The sequence below is a fragment of the Fistularia commersonii genome, chromosome 2, assembly GCF_037954325.1.
Source record: "Fistularia commersonii isolate RoL2024-O1a breed Wild chromosome 2, RoL_Fcom_v1.0, whole genome shotgun sequence".
Lineage (NCBI taxonomy): Eukaryota > Metazoa > Chordata > Actinopteri > Syngnathiformes > Fistulariidae > Fistularia > Fistularia commersonii.
Window position 1 is genome coordinate 10,957,361 of NC_141285.1, and position 12,865 is coordinate 10,970,225.

A 12,865-nucleotide genomic window follows, 5' to 3' on the forward strand; every position below is an offset into this window, starting at 1 on the left:
GAACTTTGCTACAGGAGAGTCAAGTCTGACTCATGTTGTAACAAAAATTGATTTGATTAGGACACATAATCCAGTATCACAAGGGAGTATCCACAGTGGCTTGAAAATATCCCGTCTGACATTTTATTCAGCCTGATCTCTGATTGGCACCTGATTAGCAACTAATCCATGTCATTATCTCCTTCAGCGAAATTAGTTGGGTATAAAATGGTGTTGGAAATTATAGAGGTGGAATTATGAAGGAGCTTTAATCAGGGAAAATCTCTGAAAAGTGCTGTGAAAAAAGAGAAAATGTGAGGTTGCCATGGATACAGCAAAAATGAATAAATTAAATAGATATATGGACTACTATATGGACTTTAAAGAACATTTGTTTGTTGCTTTCTTCATGAAGGATTATTGATAAAAGTTTTATTTCTTGACGAGAATATTAGAATGTCTGACACATGAGCAAGTAACGCTCACACAGGCAGGGAAGTGACGTTTAGGCTCATATGGATATAAATGACTCTATTCCCCCTCAGTTAGACCTGCTCAGTTAGATTATTGACTGATATTCAGATCTCTCCATATTCTGCCAGGTAGATTCCAGCTCAGCCACTATCCCTCATGTCTACCCTATACTGCCTCCTCTGGCTCCAGTCCTGAACCCTCAGTGGAACAGAAAATAATTAGGAGAGAAAATTGCAGCTGACACCATTTCTGAAAAGCAGGGTATTGTAATGAGTGCAGAGCAGGTAGTCATTGTGTATTAGGGAGCGATTGAAAGCCCTTGGTTTTCAGGCTGCTTTGGAGAGGCCAAGGGATAGTAAGCAGAGCTTTGCCAGTCCTTCATTGCACATGGGAACAGAGCCTTGAGAGGATGAAACAGAGGTGTCTTCAACAATGGCAAGAGGCAAGGTTAGAGCTGAGTAACTAATTCAAACAGCTCTGAAGTGATGCACATACTCATCTTCTTTTTCTCTTTCAATATGTCTCTTCCCCTGTTTCTTGCTCTTAATGTTCCCCATTTATTCTTAAGTGCCATGTGCTACAGCCACTGATCAAAGTTTTCTTCATTAGTTGTGCAAAACGGAGTGACTGCTCTTTGAGTAAGATAGTTGAGACAATAAACATATCTGTCCCTGCTTGGCCCAGCATCAAGCAACCGTACACTACAGGGAGAGATAGATGAAGTATTGATTTTTTTTCCAATCAGAGATAAAAGAGCTAAAGAATCTCAGTAGTTTAGCATACGAAAGCAGATGTTATATAAAATCTGTCAAAGTGTGTGTGTGTACGCGGAAGCCTGCCTGTGTGATTGTCCAGCATTTCATTAGCAATTTCATATGTGTGTTTAGATAGAATCTAATTGGGATGTCTGAGTTCCTATCCTGGATACCAAACTTGCCCATCACTTTCTCATCAATTCTATTGCCTGCACCAACATGTCCATTGAAGTCTGCACCAGTTACCACTTGCTTATCTCTGGGGATAATCTGGATCACGTCATCTAACTCATTCCAGAACTTCTCCTTTCCCCTCCAACTCATATCCCACCTGTGGGGCATAGCCACTAACAGCATTGAGAGATTTTCATAGAATGGGTTTCCATGGCTGAGCAGCTGCATCCGAGCCACACATCACCAAGTGCGATGCAAAGCGTTGTACCACTGAGTTCCAGTGAAAGGAACTCTGAAAGCTTCAGCATACCAAGACATTTTGGATAATTCCATGCTCCCAACTTTGGGGAAATAGTTTGGAGCTGGCTCCTTCTTTTTCCAACATGACTGTGCACCAGTGCACAAAGCAAGGTCCATAAATACATGTTTGACAGTCTGGTGTGAATAAACTTGACTTTATTATATAAACTTGACTAGTTCTGATCTCAACCTGATAGAACACCTTTGGGATGAATTAGAACCGAGATTGAAATCCAGGCCTTCTCATCCAACGTCACTGTGGTACCTCACAAACGTGCTTCTGGAAGACTGGTCAAATTCCCATAAAAAACACTCCTTTACCTTGTGGACAGCCTCCCTAGAAGAGTTGAAGCTGTTATAGCTGCAAAGGGTGGACTGACATCATATTGAACCCTTATGGATTAGGAATGGGATGTCACTTAAGTTCATATGTGAGTCAAGGCAGATGAGTAAATACTTTTGGCCATATAATGTGTATTTGGACAAAAAAATACAACTACATATGCCCTTAAAAGCATGTCATCATAAAACAAAATAATAGATTGACTCTGTGTAACAGTAAGCATGTATATGCAAAAAGCATTGTTATTTTAATTCAGAAATGAGGATTGTAACTACACTCAATGATGATATTTTTTATTTGCATTCAGGAGACAGACCCTGACCAGTCCCACATTTTGGGAATATCTGCACATTTTTCTTTTCACATTTCCCAGCAGTTAAGAAGAAATTATAATGGAAATTATTGTGCTTGACTATTATGGAAAGTCCAATTTTGCACAGTGATAACTGTGTTCCCACCACTAAATTAGACCTATATTGTGTCAAGTAGCTTTCATGTTACCACACCATTTTCAGACTTGTTACTTTTCTGAAAAACCATCAAGATTTGTCTCTGTTAACTGCCTGTCACTCAGTCCATTAAAGATGATTGAAAGAGGTAGAAAATCTTCCACCCAGCTGTTGTCGTTGACTCATCCTTGAGAAACTAAAAGAGCACAGAAATGGACCATCCCTCTTCAAAGACCTTTTGTATGTGTCCACAATGTGCTGCAAAATACTTTTTTGAAGATAGTTCATGACCATTCCTCCTTTTCCCGATAGTGTACAATTGCATTACATATGAATGTGGTGATCGCTGATTTTTTTGTCGGTATATTTATTTTGCCTTTTAAATTACCTTTTCTATTCTTTGTTTCAAATTCTCCAAGCACTTATAATCTTGTGATATTTGAGGCGGTCTGAACTTTCATTTTTTATCTTTGGGTGTTACTGCAAGGCTGAAAGGTGACTATCTCTCTCCTATGGTCAGGTGTTTTTTTTGTTTTTTTTTCTTCAAATAGAAACCAAATCAAAGACATGTCTTTTTGTCCAACTGTCACTGTTCTTCTGCCTGGTACTGTTATCCTCTAATAGCCTGTGAGGATTTTTACAGGACAACTTGAGAAGGATTTTATGATGCTTCAGTGTGATTGATAATATGATCTTGGAAGGATGTCAGGCTTTCAGAGATGGATAATGTGGATTTCTCTCTCAGCTGTATTCTGTAAGATGTGCCATCAATCAGATGTATTGTGGCCTTAGCCTGGTAACATTAAAACCTTAAGGGGTGGGGGGTCTGGGTTCTCTGTAGAACCAGGACACACACATCACCATGGAATAAGACAGAATCAGAACACATGTCCGCATCCTGGAAGACTGAGTGCAAAAAACAGTACAGATATAAGATTCACATCATGAGCCAGAGAATACAATTAATGATCTAACTCTATATTGCTGTTGAAAGCAGTGAGGGATTACAGGAAGAACAGTCTCAATTTTGCTGTGTGTGGAGGCGTTATTAGATTCTAGCCCAGCTAATTTCATTGCTTAGCTAGTCAATATTTACCAGCAACAAGCACAGCACAATATAACAGATCCAATATCCCTACCTATCATACAACACTCCTTAGATAATTTGATGCCATGGAGCTACAGTAACCAGTATAAAACCTATGAAGATAATTTCTGTTTAGGTGATATTTGGCTCATCTGAGGTAAAACAGTTATTGTTGAGCGAGCTCACTTGTTTAAGATGGGTTTAAATAACTACTCTTGTGTCTTTCTCATTTGCATAGCCTTATCTTACTTTGTATTTCCTGTTGTGTTTCAGTTGATGGCTGCATACACAAAGCGGCAGGCTCCTGTCTCTATGATGAGTGCCACTCACTAAATGGCTGTGAAACCGGCAAAGCAAAGATTACCTGCGGCTATGATCTCCCTGCAAGATGTAAGTACCTGTAATTACCATGTTTTGTAATTTTATCCTGTCATTTGTGCATGGGTGCCTTGGAGGAATATTCACCACATGTCAGCTCTGAAACACCCTTGCAGTTGTTGTCTATTTAGGCAGTGATGTAAAGAAGCGAGTGAAAATTTTGTGCTATCCATCCTGAAACTACATTATTTTCTGAAGTGTGACTGAAGAAGAATTCTCTGTATGATATGTATGTATACATCCTGGCCTGACTATGTATGTGGTATACCTCTAGGCAATGACAAAGGTTGTTCGTATCCAATATAAAACAGGTGAATCATAATGGCCTTAAAAAGCTCATTTTCATACGCAGTATTTTGTGGAGAACAATATGAATGGTACTTGTTGGTTACCTAGATAGTAGTGTCATATGCACATAAAGCCATTAAATGAAGTATCAGCTCAGCTTGATTGATTATAGCATTCCAATGTATTTAATGAATAGGTGATATGTCTTCATCTCAGCACAATCGATCTCTCTCTTTGTCACACACACACACACACACACACACACACACTCATACACACACACACACACACACACACACACACACACACACACACACACACACACACACACACACACACACACACACTCTGTGTGGAGTCTACATGTTCCCCGAGTCTGTGTGGGTTTCCGTTGGGCTCCCTGGTTTCCTCCCATATTCCAAAAACATACTGTTGGTTATTATGAAACCTCTATTTCCTTTGTGTTCCTCATCACAGGATAGGCGGAATTAATAAAATAATGGAGGATTTTTATTTCATTTGCATCTTACTCTTGTATCTTATTTGTTCAGCACTCTGATGGATTACATATCTTCCTCACTTTCCTCCACCTAACCCTATTCATTGCACCTTCTCTCATCTTCACCATCTATAAATATCCTCTTCCTCCAGAATTCCTGTCTGACAGTTCAAATAGTATCCTTATAACAAGGTAGTAGCCACATTAACTCTCCTATGTATTGTACATGTCCAAAACATTAACATGCGCGGTCCCTCTGACTGACTAATTTATGATGCTATCTTTCGGTTCCAACATCCTCATCTCTGCTACCTCAAAGTCTGCCTTCTGTCGTTTCCTAAATGACACTGTCTCAGAACCATACAATATTGCTTGTGTCACCACCATCTTGTACATCTTTCATTTTGGCTGATACTCCATTGAACATCACACTGGACACTTATTTCTACCCACTTGAACATGCTTGTGCATGTTTCTTCACCCCCCACCCCCACTTTACATTACTCTGTTGTGTTGATCTTAGATACTTACGGCAAAATCCTTCTTTATCACTACTTCTTATAGCCTCACAGTTCCACTTGGGTCCCTGCCATTCAGTCATAGATATTCTATTTTGTTGCTGCTAACCTCCCTCCTCTCCAGGGCATACCTCCACCCCTCTTGAGTTTCCTTCACTTGCACCACAGATCAGTGTCATCAGCAAACATCATAACCCATGGTCAGTCCTGTCTAGCCTTATCCATCACCTTTGCAAACAAGTGGCCAAGAACTGATCCAAGCCCCATCACCACTTTAAACCCTCTGTCACCCCTATGACACCTCAGCACTGTCTTATCGCCGACATACATATCCCACACCACGCTAATATACTTCATAAAGTACTTCTTTATAAGTACCTTAGCACCCTGTCATAATTATTCTAGACCTACAAGGCACAATGCTCCTACCTCTTCTTTCAGCTCTTCCATTCAGGGACTTCTGTCACTCCTACTGCACACCTCACCACTGCCCCAGCAGGCATACATGTCCTGCACCAGCCTAATACTTCTCTGCTACTCCAGACTTCCTCTCATGGCACCCTGTCATATGCTTTTTATAGGTCTACAAAAGCGCAATGCAGCTCCAGCAGACCTTTATTAGCATTCCTCAGAGCAAATACTGCATCTGTAGTACTTATAATGCTCCAACCTCCTGTATGTTTCTTGATCAATATTTTCACAATACTGCATCTGTTGTACTCTTGTCTTGAAAATATACTACCGCTCACTTCTGCTCTCAGTATTCTCTCTAATAAATCCATTTTATGGCTCATCAACTTCACTCCTTTTTGGTTACCACAACTCTGCACATCTTCCTTAATCTTGAAAATCTACGACAGCACACTCCTTCATAACTGGCATCCTTCCACATTAAAGGCCCTGTTGATGGTCCTGTCCAAAACTACTGCTACCTTGCCTAGACATTTCTATACCTTGAAAGGTATATGCAGTATTTAAGATCCTCTTCAATGGCCCCCATCCTTTCTCAGCATTCACCTATTCATCTTTTGCTCTGCCTTTGTCTACTTTAGCTTTCTTGCAACCAGTTCATCCCGCACCCCACCATTGTATGCTCTCTGGCTACAATCTCAACCACTACATTGCAGTCATTGATTCAATGCACATTTTCTGTTATATTCCATCAATTTATTTCAGATTACATAATCTTTGCAAGATGTAGCCCACCTTTACCCAAAGGCAGGCTATATTCCTGCCTCTTCTGGAAGAAAATTCACTCAATTCCGACAGGTTTGCAAAGTCCATTATCATCTGTCCCTCTGCTTCCCAATCTAGGACGCTAAACTGTCAGATTTCACCCAGTGATTGGACCCAGTTCACTTTGCATACCAGACAGACGCTTGATCACAAAGCAGACTCCAATGCAGGGAGGCAGAGAAGAGTTCAGTTCAATGTCTTTACTGACCAAAATAATTCCGCAAGCACAGAAGATATAAATTGGAAAAGGAGTCCCAGCCACTTCAACAAGAAGCCAGTCAGATCACACAAGGGAACTACAGTCACCTAGTCAGACTGAGCAAAGAACAAGCAAACTGAGGGGGCTTGTAAAGGGAAGCTAAATCAGTCACAGATGGTAGCAGTGAGTACTTAACTAGGTCTAATCAACAGAAAATGTGACTCAGCAAAAATAAACCAGGTGAAAATGGGGACATCTAGTGGCAACAGACCATCATAACCTGGAATCCTCTCCATAAACGTACCAAACCAACATTGAGCGTCTCACCTGCAATTTCGAGCTTCAGATTTATCACTCCATCTGACAATCTTTCTACTTCTGCCACACTCCCAACAAACTCCTCCTTCACAATAACTTCTATTCCATGTCTCCTCTTATCAATACCATGTTAGAATAGCTTAAATCCTGTCCAGAAGCATATTACCTTATTACCTTTCCAACTGGTCACCTGGACACACTTTGTATTTAGCTTTCTCCTCTGCATCATGCTAAGCAATTCTCTACCTATTCATGTCATAGTCCCAACATCCAAAGATTCTCCTCTCAACTCTAGAGTCTTGCATTTTCTCTCCCGTTAGCCTTCTTTCTCATCTTCTGTGACCCACCATAGCCCAATTTCTGATAATACCCTGTAGGTCTTCAGTACAGGTGGCTGTTGTTATTAACCTGGCCCTCAACTGATCTGGTATAAAAATCATTGGTTTGATTCACACACGTAGTGTGTTTTCACATCAGAGGCCCTTTCTGACACAACTCCCTGGATTTTTCTGTGCTCTAGAAGAGCGCTAGCTTTTGCTCCCTTTCAGTCTGTTTGTGTGTGTGACTGTGTGTGTGTATGAATACAGTTAAAAAACTATATATACAGACACACATATATTTTTAAGCTCTTGCTCTTGCTCTCGCTCATGGATACACTGTCATATATAATAAAGAAAATAAGTTATAAATTTTGTTCTCTTGTAAATGTAAGAGAACAAAAAGGAAAGTAGGTTAAGATGAAATGCCAATCGGTGTAAATTGGGCAAGAATCATCTCCCAACAGTCCAAATCTAACCCTGAAGGATTTCCATGAGACATCCAAGAGCAGACTTTTGGCCCAGATGAAATTAGGTTATATTAATACATTGTGTTGTAAAGATGTCAAAAAGAAGGAGCAGATAAATCTGGAGTCAGTCTTTAATGTGGCCACAAGTGCCTGAAGTACATAAACAGGCGGGGCACTATGACAGCTTAATAACATACAAGATCACCTGGGAGCGATCACCCTGCCATTGGGCACTGTTATCAGGAATTATCTCTGGTCAAAACACCATCTTTGATCTGAGAGCTTGTTTTGGATGGCATTTTTTTACCGGGTGCAGACAGTTAATATCTGAATATGCTGATTTTACATTTTAAACCCGGTATCATCATTTTATATTCTAACTTTGATGGCTGTCTTCTTCTGTTTAATCTTTCTTTTATGACAGCATCTGGAATTTATTATGTTAGTACTCAGTTCTGACAAGACATTCTCACTGTGTGTAGAACACTTAATTTACTGTTTTTTTTTCTTTTTCCATTTGTTCCATCAGTGACTTATTTGTCACACCTACGCAGACATTATAAAGCTGCTGTGACAGCAGCAAACAATGTATTCAGGGTCTTCAATCATGAACAATGGCCTTCCCACCCCCTCAATATTTAATAAAGTAAACAAGACAGACATCACAAAGTTAATGGATATCTTTTTAATTTTCCAGAAATTCTGCAATGTAACTTAGAGATGTCAAATATGAAGATAGAAATGACCGAGAACATTAAATTGTTAATGTACATATTAGATTAATTTAGTTGGGTTTGTGGCTACCTCCAGTATAACCATATTTATGTGTGTGTGTGTGTGTGTGTGTGTGTGTGTGTGTGTGTGTGTGTGTGTGTGTGTGTGTGTGTGTGTGTGTGTGTGTGTGTGTGTGTGTGTGTGTGTGTGCGTGCGTGCGTGCGTGCGTGCGTGCGTGCGTGCGTGCGTGCGTGTGTGTGTGAGGGTGAGAAAGAGAGAGAGGGAGAAAGGGAGAGAGAGTATGGATAGAACTGGCTCAGAAAAAAAACATTTAAATGAGAAATATATTGAGAGGTTTTGCTTTCAGATTTGACGAATACCTTGAACGCAAAGTATCTTCTGTCATGCTTTACAGCAGATTGCTGTATTCTGTCAGACATAAAATGATAAAATGCATGTTGTAAAAAAAAGGGAGGCATGGATAGAATTAGTGTGACAGGCAACAAATTGAAATAACTGGCTACAGTCAAGGACACACTGTGTGTGATATATTGTTTACATTTTAAAGGAACTTTTAAAGTCTTTTTTTGCTATTCAAATGCACTATCATCACCCTTTACCAGTAAAACTTCATTTTGGCCTTATTTAAGGTTTTTTTGCCTTATAAGTTAAAATCAAAGGTTCATCTACTCTTAAAAATCTATAGAGAAGTGTCAGCTGTAATGCACAATGAAATGATCTGATTCTGAATGAAAGTAAAGGTGTATAAGACAGTGGTGAGAACAGTGATATTGTATATTTTAGAGAGTCAAATGGACAATGTCAGAGCTGGAGCAGAGATGAAAATGCTGATGTTTCCACTCTCGGAGTGATGAGAATGGATAGGTTAAGAAATTAGTCGAGAAGAGGACCCTCACATAAGTGTTTTGGCAATAAAGCCACGGAAGCCAAACTGATATGGCCTGGTTATGTAAAAAGCAGAGATTGCGAATATATCAGTTTGAAGATCCTGAGGTCTAAACTGACAGGCAGAAGGCTTTAGAGAAAGATTTATGGATGGAGTGAAAGATAATGTGAAGTTTTTTGGTTTGAGAGAAAAAGATACGGATGATAGGGTTAGATGGAGGAAGATGATTCACTGTGGCGACTTGTGATGGGAGCAGGCAAAAAACAGAAAAAAAATCAATTTAGCTGGCAAAATGTGCAATTAAAACACAATTTGGTATCTGGTAGGTGTCTGAAAGACATCACATTGTTCCAGAAAACTGCTTAATGTCCACAGGGAGAAGAGAAGTTGATCTGAAATCAGAGTTGTCTTTGCTTGGATATTTGATGGACTGAGGGAATTGAAAAATTCTGTGCTTGTCCCAACTCATCGCAGTCTATTTTTTCCTGAGGACAACAAAGCTGCTTTCCATTACATCCTCACTAAGCACTTTAGGCTGTGAATCCTAGTGGCAAATGAGCCTTTTCTTTAAAAGGCCCATGCACATGTGGGACTGATTATTATAAACCTGGCCAAGGATTTTTAAACAAAGACAATAATTACCCAACTACCATAGCAGATAGATGGGGAGGGGGGGACTATCTGACAAGAAAATTGTCCATTTCACCTCATGTTGAACAAGTTACTCATCTGCTCATGGATAAATAGCCAAATGATAACATTGTGTCAGGTGAAACAAGCCAAGTCCAATATTTATGATGATATTTTTGGTGGATGTTCTACATTTATCTTTCAATTACTTCACCATTTACCATTTCATTTTAAGTGTACATCAAATTAAATATTTGCACAGACAATATTAATACAAAAAATGACAGAAAATTGAAAAAATAGGTCAACAAAGAGGATATGATTTCAGTACATCTTTCTACTTAAAATCCTGTGTGATGAAGTGCAACAGAAGTTAATCTGCAGAGAAGCATATTTTTTCAGACTTTCCATAGACTTCCCTTAAATTGCTCGTTGTGATACTGGTTGTCTTTTTCTTTTTCATTTAAGGGGGGAAATGTGACTTGTGACACACATGTTAATGATCTGCAGTGACTGAATCTCTCCATTATTATGCTGCTCTATACGTCAAAACTAATATTAGCGGAGACATTGAGGGTTAAACCCTATTTATGCATTTCAGTCCTTGCTGCCATAGTAGAGCTATTCAGAGTTTAAACTAGAGGTCTGCTTTGGAAAGTTAATGTCCCAAAGAAAACCTTAGATAGCCATGGTGTAATTTCATGCTCAAGTTTCATTTCCAATCCTTACCGAGCCTGGTTTTATTCTCTTGGGCCATCTAAGACTGACAGTTCAAACTGTTTGTACTGTTTATTGTTTTGCTGCTTTCTCCTTACAATTACATACATTATCTCGGTGTTTATGCTTTAAATCTTCTTCTCCTTCTTTTCTTTTTGGCTGTTCCCTTCAGGGTTCTCCGCAGCAAATCATCTGCCACCATCATACCTTATTCTCTTCTCTCACACCGCCTAACTTATGTCCTCTTTCACTCCACCCATAAATCTCCTCTCCGGTCTTCCTCAAGGCCTTTTGCGTGGCAGTTCCAGCATCCTTGTAGCCATATCTTCACTAACCCTCACAATCTATCTTATGTACATAGCCAAATCATGTCAACCTGGTCTCTCTGACTTTATCTCCAAAACATCTAACATGTGCTGTCCCTCTGATCAGTATCAGGCTCATTCCTGATACCATCCATCCCAGTCAGTCCCAGAGGAAACCTCAATAATTTCATCTCTGTGTCTATAAAGCTTCTCAGTCATCCAGGTCATGGTCAACTGTTGTCAAATCTTATAGCGCCAACTGAGGGAGAAGAGAAATACCTTTATTGTCACATTCAGTTATACATAAAGCACAACATCAGTGAAATTTGACCACTGCATTTACCCCATTATGGATGAACCATAAGCAGAAGGCAGCTAAGGTGCAGCCTTAATAGGAATAGGTTAGGAATTTTCTGTGAAAATGTTTTCTTTCTAAATATTTTGGTCAGGTTGCAGGTCTTTTGGCATTAAAACTAACCAGTTAAACTGGTTAACATGGGTCCTGTTTGTGTTCATCCGAAAAGTTTTTGATCCTAGTAAAATCACCTTGATTGCAATTTTTTAATGTGCATTCCTGTGAAGCTACAGTTACAGGAAAGAATATCTGGTCGACTCTGTTATAAGGGAATCTGTATCGTGAGTCATAACTGCTCCTGTGCAACAGTGCTTAAAATAGACCTGTCAGATTTTTCTTAATATTATTATTGTTTTAATCCTGATAACATGCAATCTTGCCCTGACCCTTCTTAATCTAAAAGAATTGCCTGTAAGTCCTGCTGACCCACTTAAGAAACAGATAACTCATTGTAAAGTGCTTAATAACAGATAGCTCATTAAGATTAAATGGCCCTCTAAAACATTGTCAAACTGGTGAGCTTTGTTATTCCAACGAAATCTCTACCAAATCAAATTCATTTGTCCTTGCATTATCCTTGTCCTTGACAGGTTGTGTATTAATTTGTTAGGAAGGTTATGTTAATAAAATGTGACAAAGCTGCTAATTCTTGTATTAAATCATATATTGACAAGATCATCCAGGGGTTCTGCAGCATAAGAAATAGAAATGAATGAAATGGTGGTACTCTAGTAGTCTTGAAATAAAAGTCCATGTGAGGGGGGCTATTTAAGCATAACTATCTAGTTTGTATGGTCAACAATACATTTGTAATGATGGCCATTTATTCTATCAATTATATCAAAGTGCACTTTTAAAAATAAATCATGTAAATAGCTTGTCTGATGAGATTTTTAAACTTGAATAGCCTTGTTTCTGTAAACTTAATGTCAAGCATGAGCCCAGACTAGATTGTACTTTATTTCTATACAGATCTCAACACATACTCATCAAATTATGTATGGAACAGCACATGTTAGATGTTTTGGAGAGAAGGTCAGAGAAGCCTGACTGAGATGGTTCGGTCATGTAGAGAGGAGGGATAGTGAATGTATTGGTAGACGGATGCTGGAATTGGAGCTGCCAGGCAGGAGGTCTAGAGGAAGACCAAAGAGAAAGTCAGAGAAGATATGAAGGTAGTTGGTGTGAGAGAGGAGGATACAGAGAATAGGGTTAAATGGAGAAAGTTGATTTGCTGTGGCAACCCCTGAAGAAAAAAGCTGAAAGGAGAAGAAGATATGTTCAATTAATTTATTTTGAGTATTGCATTTAAGTTAAAATTATCTTCTGTTAAAGACAATGGTCTTTACCTTTGCCACCAAAACCATAAAAATACAGACATGCATCTGTTAGCTGTTAGCACCCACATCATAAATGTAACTTCATCACTTCATGCACACTTCATCTAATACAT

General features: G+C 39.2%; 1 protein-coding gene across 3 annotated transcripts in view; it reads left to right on the forward strand.

Moving 5' to 3' along the window:
* The window catches only part of macrod2 (mono-ADP ribosylhydrolase 2), a 412,763-nt gene that overhangs the window by 142,827 nt on the left and 257,071 nt on the right, over positions 1–12,865 (forward strand). For all 3 annotated transcript variants that reach the window (XM_086167072.1, XM_086167081.1, XM_086167089.1), the window contains exon 5: positions 3,835–3,951. In XM_086167072.1, coding sequence (XP_086023198.1) covers positions 3,835–3,951 — 117 coding nt within the window. The remainder of the gene's footprint in view (positions 1–3,834; positions 3,952–12,865) is intronic.